The following is a 26,384-nucleotide window of genomic DNA, read 5'->3' as shown; positions in this document are numbered from 1 at the left end:
TCTACCGAAGGTATTGCGTACACTCTCAAGCGAATACGCGCACACGAAAACTTTGTCCGGAACGAAAATCAACGTGGCGTGACGTCACGTAACTTCGTGGAAACGCAGGCTGAGAAAACCGTTTGAATGAAAATCACACGCCGAGATACAACGGAGACAAATTCGTTTCGAGAATTTCGTATGCTCGCACGACGATTAGTAGCACTTCACTTAATTGACACTCGCGATATTCTATCGAGCGTATCAAAACACTTTGCTCGAATGCACGCGAACACTTTATTCGAAATCGAAGGCACGATACCGCGCTTTACACATGAATACGTACGATCTCACGTCTCGCGACGGCACTCTCGACAGTCTCAACATCGTAGTTGGGCACAATTCGAATTCTGAATACGCGAGACACACGCGAAACACGCACGGAGTCAACGGAACGTTCGACTACGTATGACCAGCGCTGGAGCACGAAGAAACATGGCTGCCGGCACGGCAGCGGCGGACGTGACTGTTGGTAGGTACACTCGGCGGTACTCGGCGCTAGTCGGCGCGACTCGGCGGCCGACTTGCCGAGTCGCGCCGGCTAGCGCCGAGTACCGCCGAGTGTACCTGCCAACGGTCACGTCCGCCGCTGCTGTGCCGGCAGCCATGTTTCTTCGTGCTCCAGCGCTGGTCATACGTAGTCGAACGTTCCGTTGACTCCGTGCGTGTTTCGCGTGTGTCTCGCGTATTCAGAATTCGAATTGTGCCCAACTACGATGTTGAGACTGTCGAGAGTGCCGTCGCGAGACGTGAGATCGTACGTATTCATGTGTAAAGCGCGGTATCGTGCCTTCGGTTTCGAGTGAAGTGTTCGCGTGTGCGTTCGAGCAGTGTTTGCTCGAAGGGGATGATACGTTCGGTAGTATATCGTGAGTGCTAATTGAAGTGCTACTAGTCGTGCGAGCATACGAAATTCTCGAAACAAATTTGTCTCCGTTCGTCGTATCTCGGCGTGTGATTTTCATTCAAACGGTTTTCTCAGCCTGCTTTTTCACAAAGTTACGTGACGTCACGCCACTTTCGTGCCATGTTGATTTTCGCCAATCAGACGAGCCGTACTTTTCACGTATTTTTCCAAATGTAAACGGTCGCGCCAAGTGAAATTCTCGCGCGCGATTTACGTTTTACTCGTGTGTGATATATTATCCGTAATATCGGGAGTGCCGAATAAAGTATCGAACGATCGTTATTAATGTGCGGTTCGAGAATAGCAGGATGATGTCAGCAGAAAGCGGCTTCCATGGATCGAGCTACTCGGTATTAAATATACTATTTTTTCAAGTGATACATTTCTTTAGTGCTTTTGTTTTTGAGTTTAGGAATAATATTTATCACATTTTCAGAATCAAAACCGGAAAAGGAATGTAGCAGTAGCAGCAGCAGCATATCAGCAGCAGGAGCAGCGACAGCAATCGGTGAGTGAATTTTTATCAAATCAATTATTTGAATTTATATCATGTATATGTAGTATTGTAAAATCTACGGGTATAGCATGAAACAGAACCAAATAAACGTGGACATAGCATAGAAGAAACCCAAAAAGTCATGCACATTACCTACGGGATTCATAGATATTTGACTACGTAGTTCAATGTGCATATTTTGTGCACATAGAGGCGCTGATGGATCAAAACATCACCTATAAAACGACGCGATGACCGCTCAGATTTCTCTCTGATAATACCTCTTCTCCAAATTTATTTGACGTTAACCGTTAGATGTCAGATTAATCGCAAGAAAATGGCACTACAGTGTGCATGTACGAAAACATTTTGACATTGTGGTGTTGTAACGTTTCTCAATAATATATTTATAAAAATTTTGTGACATACGTAATTATATAAAGATGTCAAGTATTACGATATCGGCGATAAGACCGCGAACCAGTATCCTCGATAAATCCTTGAGCAAGGGTAAGGGAGAGGTTAGCCTGAGCTGTTTCGCCCTTTTATTTTCCGAACTAGTGCAATACTGTCAAAACAGAGTCTATACCGTTCCAGAGCTGCAGAATAAGTAAGAGAATTATTCTTTATCGTAATAAATCTATCGTTTCCGCGATCAGAAGTGTTACAATGTTTTTGCTGCAATTAGATTGGCAGAGATTGGAGCAGAAGTTGGTCACAGGATAACAGATTTACTCGTGGTGCGAGAGAAGGGTGGCAAACGCGAGATAAAACTGCTTAATGTATTGTTATTTGTAAAAAGTACGGTGTGGAAGTCTTTATTCGGCCGGGAAGCTGATAAGTTGGAGCATGCCAACGATGACGAACGTACTTACTACATCATCGAGAAGGAATCCCTGGTAAACAAATTTGTGTCGGTACCCAAAGATAAGGGAAGCTTGAACTGTGCATCCTTTGTTGCTGGTATCGTGGAAGCTGTACTTTGCGATTGCGGATTTGTAAGTAGCTTTGATTGCTTTATTTCTTGAGATAATCTATTGATCTATTATTATTAAGCTGACACGTTTGTATATTTTTGTGGGACAAAATTTGTAAAAACATTATAAATTATTACAGCCCGCTAAGGTAACAGCACACTGGCACAAAGGGACCACATACATGGTTAAGTTCGACGATGCTGTTGTTGCACGTGACAAGCAACTGGAAGATCGGTAATAGGAAAAGAATGAAAATATTACTTCTATAAAGAGAAGACATATATCTGTACACAGTTTATCAATTGTGATAAATCTATAGGGTGCGTTCAGGAAGACGCTATTAGCGCTATCAGCGTCAATCCTTGTTCTACTTTTAATGAGTAATGAAGATAGACTGATGCTGATAGCACTAATAGCGTCTTCCCGAACGCACCCATAGTCTGCAATTATTGTGTTAGATCCATATTTTACATGTGTATATCTTTTACGTATATATTTGAGACTGATACTTCTCTTGATCTTTCATAGCTATATGTTAATCTTTTTTTGGCTAATTTCTTATTTTTTCCTGATGACATTTAACATTAATATACATGTATATACATATATTGTTGTAAATTTATTTCTATACAATCTAGAGTTATGTTACATACACCAACTTCATGTATTTTATTAAAATAATCATCTAACAAACAAATCTATGTGGCCTGCTTGCATAATCAATTTGTCCAGTACGGTACAAATGTTCTCGAGCATCCTGTGAAAAGAAAAATGGATATGCATTAATAATTTTACATAACAATTTATATGCTTTATATTTCTGAAAATACATCTGGCTTACCCTTCTCTTTTTTAATGCTACTGCAGTTAAGACGACCAAACTTGCAATGACCCCAACTCGTGCGAAGTATTGTGCCACTGTAGGTGTGAAGTACTTCTCGAATGATGTTTTTGAGGCGGCATATCTGTATACTCCTGTATCAAACTATATTTACAGAATGAATAATTTTGATAATTTCTTAAAATTTATTTGCATATACTGATACAATTAATCGGCGCAACCATATAATCGTTTATTATTTCTAAATCAACAAATTAAAGGCACAATGAATAGTTCTTGCTATTGCTAAGTTTTGAAATTATTACATAATTTCTACGTAGACAGTTTATTTTAAGCATAAAGTATGCACAAATGATTAAAACAAAAGTTACACGTATATTTGTAAATTTAACTCAATATTAATCCTTTTTATCGCCTTATATTTTTAACAATAAATGCCACTTCATTTTCTTCCAACGAATCAAACTACGAGTGTTAATAAACCATGAATCCAAGGAACGCGAATGTTGGAACATAAAAAAAATCATCTCAAATGCGAGTGACAGAACAAAATACCATATAATAAATGATAACAACGAATAAAATATATCAATGATCGAGTGTAAATGTGCGTAAATATTTACAGCGCGTGGAGATGAGTATCCTGGATATTTGTGAATAATTTTGGACTAGGTTAAGTTAAATGTCCGCACGAATACGTACGAGGAGGCTCTTAGTCGGGTGACCCGAGTCTTTCAGATACAATTCGCGCAATTGCCTTCGCTTTGCATCTCTCCACAACGCGATTTCGCGTTGCTCCGGCGTGAGATCGTATATCTTTTTCGACGACATTAGTTTCGAGCTCCGTAAACGTTTCCTTTCGATCTGTTTCGATCCCTTCTCTTTCTCTCCCGTCCTCGTCGTCACGTCACTGCGTTTTCCTATTTTATCCCGCGAGCGAGAACGTGATTGTTACCGATCGCGATAATTGCGAATTATTATAAATATATTGGACATTCTTGAAATTGACAAATTCAATTTTTTCAATTTATAGACGTTTACAGTGTTTACACCAGGTTTATACCAGTTTATGCGAGATTTTACTTCATTATCATCTCTTTGAATACGAAATATATAACTATACATTATAATTTTTCAATTTTTGTGCCATAAAAATTGATTCTTGTAGAAATATAACGTTCCACCTACAACTTATGTAATATATCTAAATATTTATTTTATTTAAAGATACAGCTCTTCCTTTTCTATACATCGTGAGGCGTCTACGGTACGCGATGACCGTTGTCGAAGAAACTTGACCGGTTGCATCATTCGGTTTATCGCCCAAAAGAAACAATTCGAGATACGAGACCGACGAGAGGGAGAGCCGTGTGATCAGCGATGACGCTGACGATGAGCTTTGATCGCGCGGTGTTATCGTTTCCGCTTTTGAAAGAAAGCTGCGAATCGGCAACCCCTTTGTAAAACTATTATGAATCTGGGTTACTCGATATCGCGGGTGCATGACACGCGTCGCGGCGTCATCATCGCGGTGGAACTCGCGACGAACGAACCCGACGATAAGCAACGTCCGTGTCGTCCATGCGGATGCGACGCGTGCGTCTGTGCATCAACGTGCATTCGATACAAGTAAACGACGCCGACCCCGACCGTCAGCTGTCGATGAATCACGTGGGTCCGTAATATCGGAGAGGGAGGAATACAAAAGAGCAACGTCGCTTGTCGGAGGCAGTACTGGCAGTAGTAGTAGGTAGTCGCGATCGTCGTTGCGTTTGTTCTGGTTCTCGTCTTCACGCCAGCGAATAAAGTAATAGCTGTATAAAGTAAGTACAGCCGCACCAATTAGTTTATTGTCCGTGACGATGTCGGTCGGACGATGTCCGTTTATTTCCGACGTTTACGAATCCGCTCGTTCAGCCTGAACCTCTCTGAAGCGAGATGGATGTGAATTTAGCGAGAGAAAATGAGAGACAGTCCAATTAAAGTACATAGATTTATGCTAAATCCCTTTGTTTTCCTTCACATCCCCTACCTACCTGTCTCGTTTGTCTATACGAGAATCACGTTCCGGAGTTACGCGCGATAACGCTCGTTTTTAGATTTTGCCTCCTGGAGGAATTGTGTGTAAAGATAAACAAATTGTGTTGTAACCGAGAAGACGCGATAACACTGCGTGACGCTGCTTGTGTTTAACGCGTAACGTAACCAATTTAATTTCTCTTCGCGCGTGCATCGTACGGTCATTCAGGCATCTAAATAGGTCGTAAAATGAAACCAATTTGTCATCGTCGATGTTGTACATACGTCATTGTTTGTGCTGCGTGTGACACTGCAAACCGCGAGAGCCCAGCAGCGAGCGAGCTCGAATCGAACGTGTGATCTGCGATCAGTCCTCAACACCGAGATGCGATTAATCGAAACGCGAAGGTAAAGGGAAGTAAAAAAGCGAACGCCTCCGATTTGTGAAACCGTACGCGGCCATTGTCGAGCTCCGTTCAAGTTCAGCTTAATCGCGAACATCCGGAGCATTCTTGCCACTTGATTCTGAATCACTGTAGGAATTCCTAGACACGACGCTTTCGGAGCAAAAGTACCTATCTTCAGAATAGAAAGGTAATTCAGTCTGTTCGTTTCGCAGCCGCACGTTGAAGACGTTTCACAATTTCAAAGTTTATAATATTCATTTTGGATAAACTCACAAACAATACCATAAAGCGGAGATTTAAAGCAGACTAGATGACAATCTTTGTTTGATGTTTTTTTTTGAATCTCGTTTATAAATAAAGCTCAATTAAAAAATTCAAACTATAGAAAGGGAAACATTTTTGGGGTCAGCGCGATCCTCTTTTTCTTATTTGTATTTATGTTAGGCATACAAATGTGAAGATTGTTAAATGAAATCGTGACTGTTAATCGGATGGTCATACTGCGTCTTATGTATTTATCTTTCTATTTTGTTGCATAACTTAATTATTTCAGAAAATAATTCGTATTCTAACAATCTGTATTACGTCTAATATATTTATCCTTTTCTTTTGTTGTATAACTTAATTATTTCGTATTCTAAGAAACCACATTTTACACTTCACGTACGACATTGTGAAATGTCTGAAACATAATTATAATTATACCATGCTCCAAATATTTCAAAATGATGCAGCTTTTTTGTCTTAAACTGCTAAATACACACATTATTGTGACTTGTAATTATCATAATCGTTTAATTGAAGGCGTACGGCATAAGCTAGACAACGTCGATCGGAGATGCACACTTATTATTAAGCCGTTTTTTTTTATACATACATACGAGTTTATCACGTGAGTCAATAAATCTGTTTATCATCTGCCGAGTCAGAGAAAATGCGTATGTATATTTAATGCGCAATTGAGGGAGTATTTTTCTGTTTTCTTTTTATGTTTCGAGAAGCAATTCGTAATCTGGTATTTCATCATTTCGAGGAAAAGAAAAGATAACGTCCAATATTGGCGACATATCAGTGTCATCGCAACTTGACGCATAAATTTTTGTTTTTAGAGTCTCTCATTAACGCGATCGATATTGCAAATTAGAAATGTATGTATTCGTCAAAATATTGGACGAGGAGCGTATTCTGCGAGGAATTTTAAGATAATTTAAACCCTAATTAAATTTGTCGATTCAAGGAAAAATTGATTAAGCGCTATATATTTTGCAACTTACAAAGTTCGATTATTCGGAGCTTCTAAATTTTTCTAGAACAAAATTTGCTTAATTGAAGATAAGAATTTATCGGGACTTGAATATTATTAGATCGGAGAAACTTCGAATCTTGATAACCTGATAATATTTTTTTCTATCCTGGCTGGAACGTTCGAAGAATAATCAGGAATTTACGTGAGAGAAAGAAAGAAAAAAAACTGTGGCCATGACACGAAATTTTCCGGAATCACGTACGAATGTGCGTGCAAGTGTGGTGCGATTGCTTCGTATACATATAATCGTAAACGAGGCAAACGAGATTCATTGTTTGACGCGCTGCCGCGAGGTCGTCACTTCTGGTCATCTCGAGATGCATTATCTCCACGTGATCGTTCGTCCCTCGCATCCGTGACGCGGACGTTATCTAAGTTCTTTCTAACTAAACTCGCACGGTTCAGCTTTTCTCTTTCCTTCAATGGGGAAAAATTCCACTAGAAAAAGAACAGACCATTAAAATGGACCTAGATGTAAGCCTGAAACCTGGAACAAAGCGACTATTGCCGTGTCATCTTGGCATTTTTTGGCCGCAGAGCAGATTCATGTTTTCACGAGAGAAACATGAGTCATTCGCTACATTGTTAAAACCGCATTCGCGCGAACGGTAAGATAATTGAACGAACACTTTCGGAGGGTGTAACGCGGGGGAGGAAAGGTGAAAAACTGCTGATCATATATCTGAGATCTGAGGTTTTCATTCATTCGGTTGACCTCGAAACACTTTTTACGCGAACGTTGCGTGTTTGTACGCGTTGCTTGACAGTGGACAGTGGGTGCGTCGTTTTTATCGGACGGATGCTCGTTTGTTATCAGAGAAACAAAATGGTCACACTCGGACGTAAAATCTCCTCGGATGATATCCATCGTATAAAAAAATAACTAGTGTTCATGCTGACGAAACCTTTTTTTTACCAAATTTTTACGTAACCTTCAAAAATTTAAGTCAGCATGTTTGCGAAAAATTCTTTCCGACGATCAATAAAGTTTCGTCACCCTTCTTTTTTCTTACGTAAAGTTTGAACTCTCCTCAGCGTTTCAATCTGAGACTATTAAGACTGTCATTGTGTTAATTAAATTTTATTTTTATTTGAGAGAGAGAGAGAGAGAGAGATATTGCATTATAATAAAATTTGCAAGTCTATTCAATAAGATAAAATAAGCTTATCACGAAAATTTGATACATGCCCATTTCTATCAATGTAGATTAGCTTTAATTTTGGTTTGACTTATTGTTTATCTTTTTCTAATTTTTGGAACTATTGGAATTTTTGAAATGAGATAACAAGTAAATTGAACCGAGATTAAAGTTAATCTATGTTGGTAGAAAGAGAGAAACAGGCCATACTTGTATTTTTAATCCCCGATTTGAAATTATTGTGTTTTATATAGGATTATGTCTATATAAGGTTATGTCTATATACCTTTATACTGTGTATCATATTATTAAAATGATTCTTATTTCTAGGTAGCTTAATCAAGGAGCAACTATGAAGAGTATAGTGGCTTTGTTATTCCTGGCAGTCTTTGCCACAGGGCAAGCTGTTTCCTTCAACAAGATCTTGGATGCAGAATGGTTTATTTTTAAGGTATGAAACCATATCTAATAATGTAAGATTACTGCATTTTGCATAAAAAAATTTAATCTAAAAGATAACATAAATAAGATGAAAATCTAGCTTTTCAGTCACTATATCAATGACATTGATATTTTTTTCCCTTTGTTTATGAGCTTGCTGATTATCTTTGAATATTGTGGATCAGTTTCTTCTATAGAATATTTTCTATAGCTAATCTGATCTGATTCAATTCTTGTTAGCGAAACAAAGAAGGCATGGTTCTAAGAAGCTTTTAATAATATTACAATGATTATTTTATTTTAAGATGCATCATAACAAAGTTTATAAATCTTCGATTGAGGAAGGCTATAGAATGAAAATCTACTTGGATAACAAGCGCAAGATTGCCGAACATAATCGCAAATACGAGATGAACGAAGTTACGTACAAACTGGGAATGAACAAATATGGAGATATGGTAAGTTTTGAGAAGTAATTTATCTCTATGTTAGGAAGTGAATAATTTTTCATTTATGAAACTCGTATTTCTCTTGTAGTTGCGTCATGAATTTGTCAATACTTTGAATGGCTTTAATAAGTCAGTGACTGCTAGAATACAGACCGTGGGAGCAACGTTTATCTCACCAGCTAACGTTGAATTACCACAAGAAGTCGATTGGAGGAAAAAAGGCGCGGTCACGGCAGTTAAAGATCAAGGACACTGTGGATCCTGCTGGGCATTCTCTAGTGTAAGCCTAGCTTTTAATAGCTTTCCAGTGCTAACATTCAAATTAATTTGGAACAATGTTAATACCTTTGAAATGTGTTAATATTTAATCTGGTTTAAACATTTTTTAAATAAATATATACGAATTGTACCAATAACTATGTATTTTACGTTTTTATTTTTTCTTATCGATTTAAATGTTATGTTGGACATTATTGCCTTTTTTCAGACTGGGGCTTTGGAAGGACAGCATTTCAGAAATACTGGCATTTTAATATCGTTAAGTGAACAAAATCTGATTGATTGTTCTGCCAAATATGGCAACAATGGTTGCAATGGCGGTTTAATGGATTATGCCTTCCAATATGTCAGAGACAACAGAGGCCTGGATACTGAGAAGAGTTATCCATATGAAGCGGAGAATGACAAATGCAGGTTTGTATTAATTATTTGCATTGATGGGTGAAATATCTGAGGAATTCAATGATTTATAAAATTCCTAAAATTACAGATACAATCCGAGAAACCGTGGCGCCACTGATGTCGGCTACGTAGACATTCCGCAAGGAGATGAAGAGAAGCTGAAGGCTGCAGTCGCCACCATAGGTCCGGTCTCTGTTGCTATTGATGCATCTCACGAATCTTTTCAACTTTATAGTGAGGGTATGTATTATTCACATGTATTTAATAATTGTTTAAATGTGATCTGACACGTTTTCATTATTTGTATAAGACTTAAGTACTTAACTCTTGTAAATTGAACATTTAATCTAAAATGTTCTTTTTTCTTATTTTTTTTTAATGTTATATTTTTTAGGAGTGTATTTTGATCCTGAATGCAGTGCAGAAAATTTAGATCACGGTGTATTAATCGTCGGTTATGGTACAGACGAAAAAACTGGTCACGATTATTGGCTGGTAAAGAATAGTTGGGGCGAAACGTGGGGTGAACAGGGTTATATCAAGATGGCTAGAAATAAGAACAATCACTGCGGTATAGCAACCAGTGCCAGTTATCCTCTCGTTTAATTCTTGTTGATGATCAATTTTTTTAGTACGTTATGATCTGCTAATTGTGACATGACAGATGTATTTAGAGACCTAATAAAGTTTTGCGATGTAAAAAAAATTTTTATGTAGTCTAATGTATTTTAGAATTTCTTAAAAATATTTGTTAGCCTGCATGTAGTTGGTACAGTTGACTCTTACTGTCAGTATTTCTACCTTGCTATGAAAAGAATTGTTACAAAATGTACAGATTTTCAAACTTTCTTAGGTCTCTAATTATTCCAAACAAAAATGAAAAAGAAACATTTTCGAAAATTATTGAAGGTTGTGAGCCTGAAAAACGGCGGTTCGTCATTCGTCACTCTTAATATATCTATTAAATTTTAGCGACAACTGTGAACATGTTATTTTAAGTTATATCTAATCTTTATTTTCTATTTTCACATTTAGAGAATGATACTATTGCCTGACATTTTCTTGGTATCTGACAAAGATTAATATTATATGTAAACTTTATTTTCTAGTAAAATTATAAAATTAATAAATCATAGGTCTAATTAAGCTGTTTTAAAAATATACACTGTAATATTACATATCTCGAGTAATATTACAGAGTTAAGCTATTGTTTGTTAAACAAACTGATCTCTATTTTTTATGAAACATGGGAAATAAAGAAATGCTTAATAATCGTATCATCCTTATTTATTCTTGGAACATATTTTGTGAGAAATTTGGATACATCATTAATACGACAATGATGCATTACACATTGCAAGATAAACGATTGCAATGTTTTTATTTTAACTGTTGCCTTATTTTTATCTTTCAATGCGGAAATCAGGTGGTGATTGATCATTGTTGTGATCCAGTGTTATCGATCTATATGATAAACACAAAGTGCGTCAATTTTAGATAAGTGGACACATTGATTTCAAAAAAATGTTTCTTTGTTTTGTATGACGTTATCATTATTATGTCGTGTTTCTTAAAATATTCTAGTTAGGGTTATACCATAAATTTCAAGATTATATTCATTAATATAATGTAAACTAATGATATGTCTAAAAATAATCAGGAAAAACAATTCACTGTCATACTCGACAATAAATTATTTTTTGGATTTTTAAAATTAATATCTGACTTTAGTATTAATAAAATAAACACACACACACACACACACACACACATATATATATATATATATATATATATATATATATAATAAAAATACAATATATTTTTATTATTTTTGATAAAATTTGAATCTTGTGTAATCCATGGAGTATTGTTTTTACAGATGACATGTGAAAAACAGTTTACTTTGTACATATACTGTACATTATATATTTCTATTTTACGTGTAAATGTCCAAATTGCTCTTTATAGCACGGAAGAGAACCACAAAATCATAAACATTATTCACGAGTTTTATAGACATCGGCTTTATAGTTCAGTAATCACATTATTGACATAGAGGCGCTTCTCAGAGCAAGGTTTCTGCAGACTGTTGAACTATGGACTGTTGGCTCCGGGCTCCGGCTGGAACAGGTTAGAATTCGACGTGTCACTGATCAGCTGTCATAGAACTTCACAGATTCCTTTCAATGCAACATGAATGTTGTGCTTGTAACCGGTGGTACAGGGCTCGTTGGTAGAGCCATTCAAAATGTTGTCGAATACGACAAAAGGAAAAACGAGAAGTGGATATTTGTTGGATCCAAAGATGCAGATTTGTGGTAAGTTAAGTCAATCAAATTGTTATTGGAATTATAAAATGCCGTTTACATGACATTAACTTTAATAAAATGACTTTTGCAGTGATAAGGAGAGTACACAGAGGTTATTCGATGCTCACAAACCGACACATGTTATTCACTTGGCTGCCATGGTCGGTGGCCTCTTCCACAATATGTCACACAATTTAGATTTTTTAGTAAATATCCCGAAAGGATGTCTTTCACTGTTTGCGCGTATTCCATAATTTTATTTTAACGTAGTTGTAATCTTAATATTATCTTTTATTTTATATTGCAGAGGAAAAACATACACATAAATGACAATGTTTTGCATACTTCTCATGAGTACAACGTCGTGAAGGTTGTTTCGTGCCTTTCCACTTGTATATTTCCAGACAAGACATCTTATCCGATAAATGAAACTATGGTAGTACACATAATATCGGATATCCTGGCTCATAACAAATGTATGTAGATCAGTATGTACTGTATGTATTCTAGGTGCACAATGGACCGCCACATCCTTCGAATTATGGTTACAGTTATGCCAAGCGACTCATAGATATTGCTAACAGAGGTTACTACGATCAGCACGGCAGACTATATACCAGCATAATTCCTTGCAATGTGTTTGGCCCGCACGATAATTTTCATCCTGATGCCAGTCATGTAATACCTGGTTTAATGCGAAGACTCTATGACTTGTGTAATGATGGTATAAAAAGAAGTTTTGCGTCATTAAATTTAAGTGTCAAGTTAACATTTATTGTCAAATTCATACTTTTTTATCAACAGGAAATACAGAAAATAAGATATTCACTGTATTAGGTTCTGGCAAACCTTTAAGACAATTCATCTATAGCATAGACTTAGCGAAACTAATTATTTGGGTGCTGCGAGAATATGATTCTGTGGAACCCATTATATTGTCCGGTAATTATTCAATTAGGCATAGTATTATTTTTCTAATTAACTTTATTGTAGAAATTGCGAAAGAAAAATCATTTTCAGTGGATGAGGCGCAAGAAATATCGATAGCACAAGTAGCAGAGACGCTAGCACGAACTTTTGACTTTAAGGGAAAGGTAGTGTACGATACGACGGCGGCAGATGGACAGTACAAGAAAACGGCAAGCAACACGAAGTTACGAAAGTATTTACCCGATTTTCAATTCACCCCTTTTGAACAAGCGATTAAAGAGACTGTTGATTGGTATATAAAAAACTATACTCAAGCGAGGAATTAAAGTAACGGGATTGCAAATTTTCGCTATAATCTTGCAATAATTTATACTTTAAATGCAAACTTCCTTACAGTTTACTGAAAGATTAACGGTAAACAATATAAAAGTTACTTGTTGATGGGAAATAATACTGAGAAATATTGCAGAAAAGTATTGCAGATTGACGGGTATTAATAATATAATTTTATTGTATTGATATTGTAAAAAGCTATTTTCGAAGTAAATTGTTTTTTACGAAACGTATTTGTCACTCAGAAAGAGCGAGAGCGAAATGTTTCGTTTACCTTTACAGATGAATTTAATCAAGGTCTCTAAAATCCACAGTAATTTCGGTGAGTATTTTCAAACTGTTAAATAAACATTTGAGGATACGTAAATATTTTTATTGATCTGAAAAGTTACCTACCGAATGCGCATACTAAAGATAGATTTAGGCAAGCACCTGGCGTGATGCATTTATTTTCGTTTACTCCTGAAGTATATTTTAGGTCAGTTTGCGCATAAATTTGACTTATACATCACTTTATGATGTGTATTGACTACCGTGAGCGACATGAAATGTAAACGTAATTTCGCAAATGCGCATCATAAGCAGAAACTTTATTGATGAATTTTTAATTGGACCAAGAACCTTTCTTAACTTTTAACGTGATTTTCATACGTATATGTATTTTCCTATTTGCTATTTCAAAAGTCTGGCGGATGTAATATTTTGTAATAGACTTTCCTTAATAAAAAGGGTTTCTCGGAAATAAAACCATCTAGCTCTAATTCCAACTGCTCTTCAACGAATTTTTAATTCAAAATGTTATAAAAAATTAATTCTCAATTAACTCAGATATCCGAATTGAAACGTCGCATACGTGATATGAAAAGATGGTAGTCTTTTAATAACGAAGACCCATTTCACATTTCTAATTAGTCCACATCTTGAATGTGAAAGCTGTGTAAAGGACGATGTCCGTTCACTCGTAAATTGCGGACCCTCGATGTCCGTTTTCCCATTGTAAAATACAGTCCCGGAGTTAACACGGGGACAGAGAGGAGAATTTTAATTAGCCGTCAGTACAATCGACCCAGATACCCGAGAACAATGGACCGAGAAATAAAGGATCGGTCGGCTGAAAAAAAAGGTCACGAATAATTTTCACGCAACGATGGGCCGTGTCGTGCGATCATCATGGTCGTCATCGTGTCGATCGATTCGAGCAAAGATAAGGACGCGCGCGTGTCCTTATCGGGATAAAGACGTCTTCAACAAACGACACGAGAGGCTTTTCGCCCCAGCCGTTTCTCCTGAGAGAAGTGAATCACCCGAAACGTACATACCTTACGTGCCCGCCGTTAGCGCGACGCGGCGACACAACGTCTCCGTTATACCAAGATCCTCGAATCAATTGATCTCGAGCGAATGCAATTAACTTTCTTACGTAAGATATAATCGGATCGCCGGTCCACTCGCAGCCGCGTGCTTTCGATTAAGTGGCAATCAATTCTTCTTCAATGAAAATTTAACGTGGTCGCTATTTCCTTTGCAACCCGTCCACTTTTAGCACTTGGCGGTGGTTCACGTTCGACTAATTGAATTGACGATTAAATGAAGAAAGAATCAAGCGAAAATAAAAGAGACGCTTGATGTTGAGTGATCATATTCATGTTTATTGTTTTCTAATTTTCTGAGAAGACTTTAGATATTGTTGGATGTTAAAATAACTGTATTTTTTGCGAAATTCATAGATGTGTACATGCGATTATTAGTTGACAAATACGATTATTAATGAGTAACGATATCAAGATTGGGAGGGGAGAAGGATGGTTCAAGGGTCGTCCATAAGTCACGCACGTGCGATAAGATAAGGGAATGCCGGGAAGCGGAAGTATCTGATTATCCTCTTGTGTTATAGTTGCGTGCGATTGTGCGTAATCGCATTCTATTTGCGGGAGTACAAGACGACGTGTTCCTTCCTAGAAGAAAATCTAAACTCATACGGAACAGAATCGTAAACTACAAGAAGTGTTAGAGTGTTAAATAATAAATTCTTTGGTGGACTGGCGATCGGCCGATAAGTTTAATTTGAAAGAAGGCAAGGTAGGCGCACACGCGAAGAGATGAGCGGGGACGGACGCGTTTCCGGGGGTGCGAGGCAACGCGCGCGGTGTGCAACGACGCTCGGCGTCGAGACGCAAGCGCGTCGCTTCGACGCCGTCGCCGCCGCCGCCGTCGCGACGGACAGAAAGAGGGGAAGGCTCGGTTGTCTTGGGTGCCACCTCGAAGCCGGCACGACTCAGTCAGTCGCGCCTCGGGGGTAAGTTCGATTCGGTGGATCTCATCGGTCGTCGGTGATGCCAAGATGCGTTCCCCTCGCGGCGGTGGTGGCGGCGGCAGCGGTGGTGGTGGCGGCGCGGACGCGTCGTGATTACGCGCTCTCGGCACGTGGCCGGTGGTGGTAGCGTACGCGGTGGGCTTTCGCTCGTGAGAGAGATCTTCGGCATCTCATTGAAGGGAAGAGAGTCGGACGGAGCATGACCCTAAGAAGGCACGAGGTTTCCGAACGATATCGCATCCGGTAGCGGTCGGTCTACCACACTTTTCCGTCTCGATAGCGTCCCAGTAGACTGAGGGAGAGAGAGAGAGAGAGAGAGAGAGAGAGAGAGAGAGAGAGAGAGAGGGGAAGAGAACGACGCTACTTGACGTTGATTTTATGACGCTCATCGTCGCGACGTTACAGAGATTGGACGATTGAAGCGTTCCTCCTCTACGTTTCACGGGGGTTGGATACGAGAAAACCACTACGCGGGAAGTGTGTTTTACCTGTATCTGCTTGTTCGACGAGAGTCGAGGAGGTATCGGACGGCTGACGGACCGACCGACGCCGAGCGTCGCCGCCGACACGGCGTCGTCCACGTAGCGAGTGCGCCTCCGTTTCGCGATTTCGATCCTGAAAGCGGAGAAATTCGGTGCTCACGAACGATCAGGTGACCGTTGATCTTGAGACATCGGAATCACGAGTGCCGCCGTTAGGAATGTGCAAAGATCATTCAAGAAACGATCTAGATACGTGTGTACGTTAATAGAAATCACTTGAATATCATTTAAGAATACATTTAATTTTTATTTAAGTGTCACCTTTTCGCAAATATCCTTGCAGTTGTCATTGAATTTATTTGATTAATGTCAAAATTTGAAAATTTTACTACTCTTCAATTATCGCATTTTTTGTTCGAATATCGCACAAGTCGGATTTTTTGAAATTTTTATTTCTAATTATCTCTGTATTATTGTAATATTAGGTTCGGCTGATGCATATCGACTTAATCCAAATAGCACACGATAAGCGAAATTTTAACAACAGATTACGAAAAACTAATCTCGGTTTTTCAAATTAAAGAATCGTTGTTTCTGTTAATGCTTTCCTGAAAGACAAATTATGTGTTCCATGTTTTAAAACTCATTGTATTTTAAAGTCCGAGTTACGTCACCGCGGAGATAAACGACAGCGCGATAGCAATTTGCAAGAAATAACATAAAAGCCGAGATAAATCGGTCGGTAGGTAATTCGCGTGTGACGCGTACACGCGACCAAGTCGTCGGCGTACGATAATTTAATTAGGCAATATCGATTATATTAGCACTCGCGTAGACTTGGCGAATTAACATCGACGATAGCTCCGTATACATATTTTTCTTCTCCTTTCGGTCAGCAATATATTCAATTTAATTCGACGGGTTTCTTCGCCTACGACTTCGTTCACGTGGGTGTTTTCATCAGGTCGAAGAACTTATGACGTAACTGAAAACGAATTGATATTAAACAGTATAAATATTTTCGACAGAATCGTATTTTATTCGAATCACTTATTTCTAGTCGTTTCATAAATAATCGGTCGAAATTATAAGGGAAAAAGGGCAGAAAGAATAGGGCGAATTTAAATTATATTAACAATTAATTTTAATTTACTTTTGATATGTGTGCTTATACATTATCGTAATAATAACGTGTTATTTTATAATCTCACGAGATTAAACAAGTTTCTTTATCGTTGAAGATTACTCGTATATTCTTCAATTAATTTTTTTCATCGATGCGAATTGTTGATAAGCGAAGCTATCGTTATTGATCTCGATTGTTGTATTGTATTCCGCTTTGTTTTTCGCATAACATTACCACGATATAAAATGCACTGGCGACTAAACAATTTAAATGTTTTCGTTTCTCTATACGTCGTTTTTGTTGACTCTGCCATTTAAAACTTTGTTGGATTTCAAACTATTTCGTAGAAAAAGGAGTAAATTTTTTTACAACCTTTATACAATGTGTATTTTAATTTAAATTCTTTCCACCGTAGACGAAATTTCGCAACTGAAATACGACACGCTTCGTTAAATATTCAAAACAACAAAATACACAAAATTTGGAAACTACATTTTATTATAATTTTCTAAAAAAAAAATTATTAAAGGATTGCTCGATTAATTGACGAGTATGTCGCGATAATTTTGTGTAAAGCAAAAATTGCTATTACGTATTAAATTCTATCAACGTATGCCAAAATTTTGCATTAATTAAAATTATTGCGCTCAGTTCTAATCAATATCCCCGAATATTCGTACGTGACACGACGATATTCACATTACATCGTAAAAATTGTTTCATGAAGATTATCGTGTCCCTCGCACGCGGCGCTCGTTGCATTTTACAAACGTCCATTCATAAAAGTCAATCACGAATAAAACGTGCTTCCGCGACATGATTTACGAGAGGGAGAAAAAGAGAGAAAGAGAGAGAGAGAGATACTTCGTCATTCTGGCAGGAAGTTTCTCTCGTACAATTCAAAGATACTTAACTCTATAAACGCGGGCGGCACGACTCGACCTCTTTGAAGTAACTCGCCGTGCTTTCTTCGAGTTTCCTTCGCAAGCAAAGCTTGGAAACAATTTGATTCGCCATTTCACAATCGGAGTAGCCCGCTTGTTGTTTATCGAGTCGCCGTTTTCAAAATGTTTTGTCGGCGACATGTCGTGCATTGTGAGCGGGGTACTTTCTTTAATATTATAGCGCGAAATAAAAGGACTTTTGAACGATTTGAGAGAGAGAGAGAGAGAGAGAGAGAGAGAGAGAGAGAGAGAGAGAATCGCGTACGACGACGAAGTGTCTATTATTATATTAACGAGAGCACAAAGAATACTTCGGAATACTTTGAGAAAAAAAAATTTATCGGAAAACTGCTTCCGTGTTTGAAAAGCTATTTATAGAATTTTTAATTTCCACACCAAAGGATGTCTACATCTGCTAAATCCGACACAGGGATTAGCACATGTTAGCGAAACGCATTGATTTAAACGAAACATTTATTAAAAATTGTGATCTCGCATGGAGACCTAATTAGAACGTGAAAGCTTCCGATACACTTGTCGAAGTGTAACGGAACGGCATAAAAGTGTCCCAAAATCGATTTCTTGCAGTTTCAATTGTAGTGTGTGGCATCTACCTCTGTCATAAGAACTTTCATACAGAAATCCGATACAGAATTTTGGGAGGACCCGAGCAAAATTCCGCGTCTCGATTAATCATTTAGCGTTGTGCCATCAGTGAATAGCAGTGAGTGATCTCGGGCGCCGAGTGGCGCGATGCGGCGTCGTGTCGCTCGTCGACACGTCGTCGTCGCTGGTAGCCAGCAGGAGGCCGTCACGACGACGAGCGACGGCGGCGTCGTCGGCAAGGCCGCTGAAGAATGGACGGCGACGGACGCGATAAGAAGAAGAGTTACGGTTACAGCTGTCAGTGTGCTCGTCGGCGCGGCACGCGACGCCGACGTCGGCGTCGTCGTCGATCGCCGCCGCCGTATACTCGTCGGACAGATCGTCGGGCGAGTCGCGCGGTGATTCGCGTGTGAAGTTTTGAGCTTGCGGCCGCCGGCTTGTTGGATGGAAGACGACGACGACGAAGGCGGCGACGACGAAAGCGCGACGCGAGATGCCTGGTATCGTGGTGTTCCGACGGCGCTGGAGCGTCGGCAGCGACGACCTCGTCGTGCCCGGCGTTTTCCTCTTCATCCTCCATCTCATATGGTGAGTAAAGTCAAATTGCGGGGGATATAAAATATATGAATTGGAGCCAGGAGCTCGGAACATTTGGGTGGGACATTTTTATCGACAAAAAGTAACTCATATTTTCCTTTTATTCAGAGACTAAGACTTCTTCTTAGAGTCATTGCAAGTACAATTAAGTACCTATAGATTATCTAAAGAAAGACGAATTTGCTCCATGTTGTTTTCAAATCTTTCGTTCTCATTTTATTGAAATTCAAAATAATTTTTTTCCTTGTTTCGATTTCCATTAATTCTGTTTTTAAAAACGTAAAAAAAGTTTGTGACAAATATAAGATTCTTAAGATATATTTTACCGATTTCTTAATTAAATAAAATAATTAAAATAGAAAAGTTTCGAGCTTTTAGTTTTTGCAAAGTAATTAAAATTACGTTCGAATAGAATAGAATTGTATACAGAAAACACCATAAATATATATAATTATAGAAATAAATATAATTGAAAGAAAAATTGTAAATCGTAAATCGCACTTACCCGGAGCGGAGCGATTTTTACATAATGTAAAGTATGTTATTACGCCTTATTATAAATTTAGATTTATTCAACGAGTTGCGCAAATCCGTAAGCGCGTCTTTTAAACCATGCGCAACATCCGTCTTAACCATGCGTTATACATCATGAATTCTTAAAAGAAGTATTTAAAATGTAATTCGAAAATATCGTATTCATCCAGTAGTGAATTATTATATAATTTACTTTGTAATTTAGCCACAAAGTTCTATTCCTGACATAATTATCAAGTAAATATCATACTTGAGTATATCTCTCAGACTTTGAAACATTACTTAAGTATGCATTAGAAATTTAAACATTTTAACAATTCTTTGACAAATTTACAACCGATTCTAGAGAAATTTTCAAAGATATTTTTTCGTATGTAACATTTTCTCTTTTTAATACTAAATGATTTTTTAAATTATAAAATGTCACATCTATGTATAAAATACACTGCGTGAAACTTTATTTAATTTCTTAAAAACTATACTGAGGAAAAATGCTAACTCTTTAATTTTTTTTATTTAGCTTTTAGCTAATTTTGATACCATATAGAATTATGTATATAAAAATCTTGAATTTTATATTTGCTAAACTTGTTAGTTCTCAAAAACCCAATTTTATCAGAATATTATCCATCTTGTTACTTTGAGGATTAATGGATCACTGTTAGTAGAGCACGTTTCATCCTGAGATCTCGAACTCGACCTATATATTCGACTTTACATGCACCAATTAGGAACTCTCTCACGAATTCCAGTCGATTCATTTCCGATCTGCTAATTGATTGCACGAATATGTATCGCGTATCTGTGTACCACGAGTATGCATCCATCTACGGTGTACCACGACTGGGAATCTCTATAGCTGCTACTATCTTCTTGAAATATGAATCCGGACGAAATTTGCGAAAGTGTAATGTACAATTAAAGTTTCGATAAAGAGAGAAAGAGAGGCACGTAATTTTTCTAATAATTTTCAAATTTTTATACAAGCTAAATCTTTTTAAATTAAAATGGAAATTCGATTGGAAAAACTTTATTTTTACCTAATATTTACTTTAATTAATAAAAAGCAATTATCAAAATTATTTACATTTACATTTAAGAAAAATAATTCTCAATGTTAAAATTTTTTAGTTTTCTATAAATGCACTTCCACATTTTTGTTAAAAGAGAGATTACAAATTTCTGCAAGAATTCATTTGCGAATTTTGGATACCTTATCTCGCTTCTCTATTCCTCATCTCAAATATGCAACGTTGATGTCAACGTAACGAAGGCATCATGAATTCAACCTGTTTGTCTGTTGCGTACATATAGATAGATCCTCGAAAACAATTCTGTATGCACGGGGTGTTGTGTTAAGCACGAGCGCGCGATATACTTCGATATAATGCTCGAGGATTCGCGGTTTCCTGTGACATATTTCGAGTCGCGTATTGTGCATCACAATTCTGCCCATCAGCGTGCCAACGGCTTTGAGATTGCGCCTGCCATGCAGCAAATGAGCGAACGAGCGCGAAAATAATGACACGCCGCATATAAACCGGGATCATTTTCAAGAGTGCGAGTGCGGCCTTGATTATTCTTGGAACGGGGTATTGGTTGTTATTTTCAGAGGTTGTTGTGTGTAAATGCATGGATTATACAGATCTCCTTGTGTATCCTATGCCATTCGTAAGTCGAATCGGCACTCTATCAGATATATCTCCCGCGCGCGTATCCCTTGAACCGGAAGGAAAATGTGTGTCGCAATTAATGCCGGATAGCGGTGACTGTCGACACCACCACTTCCATTAAGATAAAAGCTACAGCCAATTGATAAATATCATTACTCCCGTTTTACCCCCCAATAAATGCAAGTAGATCGAGTTTCAAGAAATACTAAATGAAAGAGTGAAATACGAGGAAATATGTTATTTTTTACATGTTGGCCGATGAGTGGCTTTTCGCTACTGTGATCAATATAGTTTTAGATATTTAAAAGAAATGAATAATTATGTAAAAGCATTGGCATCTTACGAATGAAAGCGTAAAGATTTTCCCATTTACAAAACAGGAAAATGTAGAGAAGAGGCACAAAAAGTGTTTTGTCAATTAAAATTCAAAGGTACCTCGTTTTGGCTGTAAAGCCGTAAAATTCGCGAAATTTTCCAGTCCGGTCGCTATTTGGCTTGCAATCAACAAGGTGCTTTCGAGAAAGAGAGAGAGAGAGAGAGAGAGAGAGAGAGAGATACGCGGGCTTTTATTTTCTACATGCATTTTCTATACGGCGGTCATTGTTTTTCAAGAAAACTCGGTCGCGTGAGAACACTTTTCTCGTGTATTATTAGCGATGATCGAGAATCGCTTCTCGCAGCCCTTCCTCTCCCTCCCCTCCTCGCTCGTGACGTACATTGCCGGCTGCAGAATAACGTCGATAATTCTCATTCTCTTGCTTAAATGTTCGCAGAATCTCAATCGATTTTTATTCCTTTCTTTTTTCTGCAGTCAGTCCCATTTTCCAGTCCACAATATTTCCGATGGTTTTTGAAAACGCGTCCGCAATTTTTATCCCTTCGAGGTGTTGCAGCGAATAAATGGGGGCTGCTGGAAGGAAAGGCGATCGTCCATTTTCATTTTCATTGGCCGCGTAATCGCGTCACGACCGAAATATCGCTCGTTTAGAACCGTCGATTCTGTCGTACGACGATAAACGGCTCGATGCCTCTCACATGCTGTAACGTATCGATTAAAACTCTTTGAGCTTTATTCTTAATATAAAAATTTGCTCTCAATATGATCTCTGAATAGCGCGCTAATATCGAGCGGTTCCGCGCGTTCCGCATTTTTACGTCTCTCGCATCTGATGTCTGCAAAGACATTCGTAAGATTAATCTGTGTACGTGTTAAAAGCTCTTCAGCTGAGTGGAATTAAAATTAAATCCCGTTAGACCCGACAGAACTGTATTCGTAAAATATAGCTCGTTTTCTTTTAAAATTCTTTTTCAAAATTAAAAATAAAAAGCATAGAAAATACAAATTTTATTAATGTAAAAATATTTAATTTTGCATGCCATATAACTGAAATATAATTGTCATTTTATTACTCTTTGACACACTTTAATTTAATATTTTTGTTAGATGCGAGTTTCGTATTGTATACCATAAAAACTGTTAGCTAAAATCGAGTTAAACGAACGCAATTCCAGAGTTGTATATGGCGAAGTTAGCTGCTTTAGTCTTTGCAACATATTTTTAAATGAACTGAAAATGCATTTACATTAGACAAAGATCTTGAATTGATAGATTACTGTTTCAGTGGTAAAATTATTTAGATTACACAGTAAGACCTTCACTGTACAAATCAACCTTTACCGTAGTTGAAGGAACATCTGTTATATCCATGACATACATTTTTGTTTTATTCTAACCTTTTATTTTTGACTAAATTGTTCAGTTAAACCTCATGCATCGGATTGTTAAACAGACTAAATTTTGATTTAATTTGAGTTGATTGTAGTGACGTAATCAAATTTACTCAACCCAGAGGCTTGGTTCGTTCTACCCGATCTCTTCTTTTTAGTGTATGGTGTATGTACATACGATAGCGCGTGTGTCGTTCCGCGTTTCAGCGTGCGGCCGATCAGCTGATTGGTCCGACTCGTCCATCCGTCCGTTCAACCGTCTTCCGCAGGGTTTGCATTCTCGTATTTCCCGTTTCTCATCAGTCGGTAGGCCGGCCGGTCAGTGGTCAGTGCGCTCGTCGCGTGCGCGTCTTTTCGAGTGTCGCATCCGTGTTGCAACACGTGCGTGCGTGCGTGCGTAGGTTATGTCGCCGTTGTCGACGAAAACATCACGGGATGCCGAGCCTGATCGCGTTCGGCAGACGTTGGAGGAGCGGCAGCGACGACCTCGTCTTGCCGGGTGCCGTCTTGTTCCTCGTCCATCTGCTCGAGTGAGTATCCGTTCTTTTTTTCCTTCGCGAACCTCGTGCGAGTGCACGCACTGCACGCCTCATTCGAATCGAAAACATGAGAAGATAGAAGGGCGGAAGAGAAGGCAGAGCGGAGAGGGATCGCTTCAAAATTTCACGCGCATAACCTTTTTCAACCTTCTAATAATGATATTTATGATAAATGTCGAGAAGAGAGAATTAATTAAGGCTTTGGAGCTCGTATTTGTAATTTTGTTAAAATACGTTTAACAGTTCGTAATCGTTGAAATTGTCGAAATCATTAGTGCAAGTTATGCACGAACCTAATAACCAGCCCTGCAAATTCCATATTGCATTTGCCGGGTATTAAATATCGCAGTGCGTGCGGCAGAATTTTGCGCGACGAACCGGAAGGGGTGCTCGCGTCGCTGGCGTCGAGCACTTTTCCTCGCATTTCCGTGAAAATCCACTCTCACGGGAAACCGACCGACTGTTTCATCGCGCACCGGATAATTGTGAAAGTAATAACGCGGAGGCCCGCGTCATAACAAAATTACTTTTTCCACCGGAGAGCATTCGCCGGAAGACCGCATCTTTCGGTCAAAGAGCAATTGCAACCATCCCCCCTCCCCCCTCCCCGCTTTCCGCGTTGAAAACGCGCGTGTTTACGACTCGAGACTTGTCAGGACGGGAATTATATGCAATGACGAGAAAAGACGCGCGACGCGCATTCAATGGGATCCGCTTGTCGAGAGCTTTTTATCCGCAAAGGTATAATAAGCACGGGAAGCACGGAGGAGCTTTTCTCCGTTGCGCGAGAGCTCTTGACAAACAACAGCGGCTTCTTCGTTTTTACTTTTATCTTGTTCTTTTTTTTGAGGGGGGTATGCTTTGTCAATATCGTTTACGGGGTCGATTTTAAAGCTTAATGCTACCTCCGTCGAGATTGTTGGTCTATCTCGTGTTTATTAACCACACGCGCGACGTATTGTGTACGAGTTAAAAATACATGGAACTTTTTTATCTGTTTTAACGAAAGTTGTAATGAAACAGGTTTAAACTGATGTTTCTGAGAGAGAAAGAGGAAGGCGAAGGAGAGAAATTAAACGAGAAGGCAAATATCCAAAGTAAAGTATGTATTGAATATTATTAAAATGTTATAGACACGAGAAGTTTTACGTATGCGTCATGTAATATTTAATTAATGTTTATTATATGACAAGTTACACAAAATGATTCATACGATGACACAACACGACGAAACAACAATACAATGATTTATACGAGCTAATAATAATTTCAGAATTAGTTGATTAATTTTCAGCGTCATATTTTTTTCACGCTGAAAAAAAGAGTTTAATAATAGCAATCAAATGTTGAAATAATACCAATTAAATATATGATTGATATAATTATAAATAATTTTACTTTTTTAAATTATTTTTTAAGCACTATCAGTTAGACTTATTAAATGTTTAGAAAAGTAGAATTATATTTGATTTTATCAGCAAGATATTTAATTGGCGTTATTTTACGCAACATCTGACAGCTACTATACTAAACTCTTTTTTTTTTTAGTGTACGATATAAAACGGCTTTGCAATGATAAAACGTACTTTGATAGTACTGCAATGATATAACGTCGTTGCATATTGGTTGCACGTATGTATGTGCACATATATTTAACACTTTTTACGCGCAGTCACGATTTCTACTCAAATATGTACAAGTACGATATACAACTGTGTGAAATTACACACGTTGCAGAAACTGTATAATTGCAAATTTTATCGTTTCTCCGTTAAAATTCGCGATTTCTCTCGACGCGTTTCGCAAAATCCACGTCACCTGCTATTCCCTCCCCGTAAGTTGGATCCCATGGGGCTCGTGAATTCGTACGAATAATAATCGAAGGAGAGCGAAAGCAAGCGAGCGACGAGGTATACGTATTGAATACTATAAACTCTCTTCTCTCGGAAACTTTGTTTATTTCATAGCCAGTTTGAGTGGTCGTATGCTCTGGCATAACTTTACATATTATTAGACGAACACAGTGGGCTGTATTCATGGAAAGTATAATCGGCACGTGCAACGCCTGCACGTCATGCCGATGTGACGTCGAGATGAGCAACGAGGTTGATTAAAATTTCAAGATACGCAAGATATGAGAGTCCCACTTACGAGAGCACTTTCTTTTTTTTGTACAAGTCAATTCCATCTAATGGGAGTTTATGCTCCCGTAGGAAATTATTTTGTTGCATATTACATACAAACGGTAACGAAAATAATTTTACTAAGTTATGAAAAATTATAGAAGCTTTTAATTAAACGGCAGACAAAGCGTTTGCCGATACAATTTACGTGTCAAATATATTTGCAATACAAATAGTAAACGAATAGGTGTTTATAACTGATATATTTTTCTGTTGCGATCGCTATTTTTCTATTCATCAGATGATCCACTTTGCGTGCATAAAATGATAAACACAACAACATGCCATGTTTTTAAACATCTTTATTTGCGCAAGCTCTGCGCGCGTTCTCTCGTCCATTTATCTTCTCTACCCATAAACTTTCTCTCTTCAAGTGGTTT

At 38.0% G+C, this 26,384-nt stretch overlaps 5 protein-coding genes across 8 annotated transcripts in view; 4 read left to right on the top strand and 1 right to left on the bottom strand.

Annotated features, from left to right (window-relative positions):
* Window positions 1–1,742: 1,742 nt before the first annotated feature.
* Window positions 1,743–3,112, top strand: LOC105838323 (trafficking protein particle complex subunit 5). The gene is made up of 3 exons (XM_012683812.3): window positions 1,743–2,052; window positions 2,131–2,440; window positions 2,559–3,112. Exons 1-3 carry the CDS (start codon window positions 1,886–1,888, stop codon window positions 2,655–2,657), a joined length of 576 nt encoding a protein of 191 aa, XP_012539266.1. The 5' UTR covers window positions 1,743–1,885; the 3' UTR covers window positions 2,658–3,112.
* Window positions 3,012–5,820, bottom strand: LOC105838324. Of its 2 annotated transcripts, none has more exons than XM_012683814.3 (3): window positions 3,963–4,178; window positions 3,261–3,404; window positions 3,012–3,176 (listed from the first exon to the last, which is right to left on the bottom strand). In XM_012683814.3, exons 1-3 carry the CDS (start codon window positions 4,089–4,091, stop codon window positions 3,105–3,107), a joined length of 345 nt encoding a protein of 114 aa, XP_012539268.1. In that variant the 5' UTR covers window positions 4,092–4,178; the 3' UTR covers window positions 3,012–3,104. The 2 variants fall into 2 exon arrangements, with proteins under 2 accessions (XP_012539268.1, XP_012539267.1); XM_012683813.3 differs by lacking the exon at window positions 3,963–4,178 and adding an exon at window positions 5,565–5,820 and having other exon boundaries at window positions 3,020–3,176.
* Window positions 4,927–10,980, top strand: LOC105838322 (cathepsin L). 3 transcript variants are annotated; one of them, XM_012683809.2, is made up of 7 exons: window positions 4,927–5,083; window positions 8,462–8,582; window positions 8,878–9,030; window positions 9,110–9,301; window positions 9,509–9,714; window positions 9,791–9,942; window positions 10,097–10,980. In XM_012683809.2, the coding sequence occupies exons 2-7, from the start codon at window positions 8,484–8,486 to the stop codon at window positions 10,306–10,308; spliced, it is 1,014 nt and encodes a 337-aa protein (XP_012539263.1). In that variant the 5' UTR covers window positions 4,927–5,083; window positions 8,462–8,483; the 3' UTR covers window positions 10,309–10,980. The 3 variants fall into 3 exon arrangements, with proteins under 3 accessions (XP_012539263.1, XP_012539265.1, XP_012539264.1); XM_012683811.2 differs by lacking the exon at window positions 4,927–5,083 and adding an exon at window positions 5,737–5,873; XM_012683810.3 differs by lacking the exon at window positions 4,927–5,083 and adding an exon at window positions 7,409–7,600.
* An 801-nt stretch (window positions 10,981–11,781) lies between these two features.
* On the top strand, window positions 11,782–14,025 carry LOC105838327 (probable GDP-L-fucose synthase). Its single transcript, XM_012683818.3, has 6 exons — window positions 11,782–12,024; window positions 12,107–12,221; window positions 12,323–12,451; window positions 12,526–12,739; window positions 12,820–12,957; window positions 13,036–14,025. The coding sequence occupies exons 1-6, from the start codon at window positions 11,900–11,902 to the stop codon at window positions 13,269–13,271; spliced, it is 957 nt and encodes a 318-aa protein (XP_012539272.1). The 5' UTR covers window positions 11,782–11,899; the 3' UTR covers window positions 13,272–14,025.
* Window positions 14,026–15,469: 1,444 nt separating this feature from the next.
* Window positions 15,470–26,384, top strand: part of LOC105838328 (diacylglycerol lipase-alpha) — a 44,631-nt gene continuing 33,716 nt past the window's right edge. The window contains 2 exon segments of the mRNA XM_012683829.3: window positions 15,470–16,331; window positions 18,733–19,338. Coding sequence (XP_012539283.2) covers window positions 19,244–19,338 — 95 coding nt within the window. The 5' untranslated portion in view covers window positions 15,470–16,331; window positions 18,733–19,243.

Source organism: Monomorium pharaonis, chromosome 11 (genome assembly GCF_013373865.1).
Source record: "Monomorium pharaonis isolate MP-MQ-018 chromosome 11, ASM1337386v2, whole genome shotgun sequence".
NCBI classification, from domain to species: Eukaryota; Metazoa; Arthropoda; class Insecta; order Hymenoptera; family Formicidae; genus Monomorium; species Monomorium pharaonis.
This window is presented reverse-complemented; position numbering and strand designations above follow the sequence as displayed.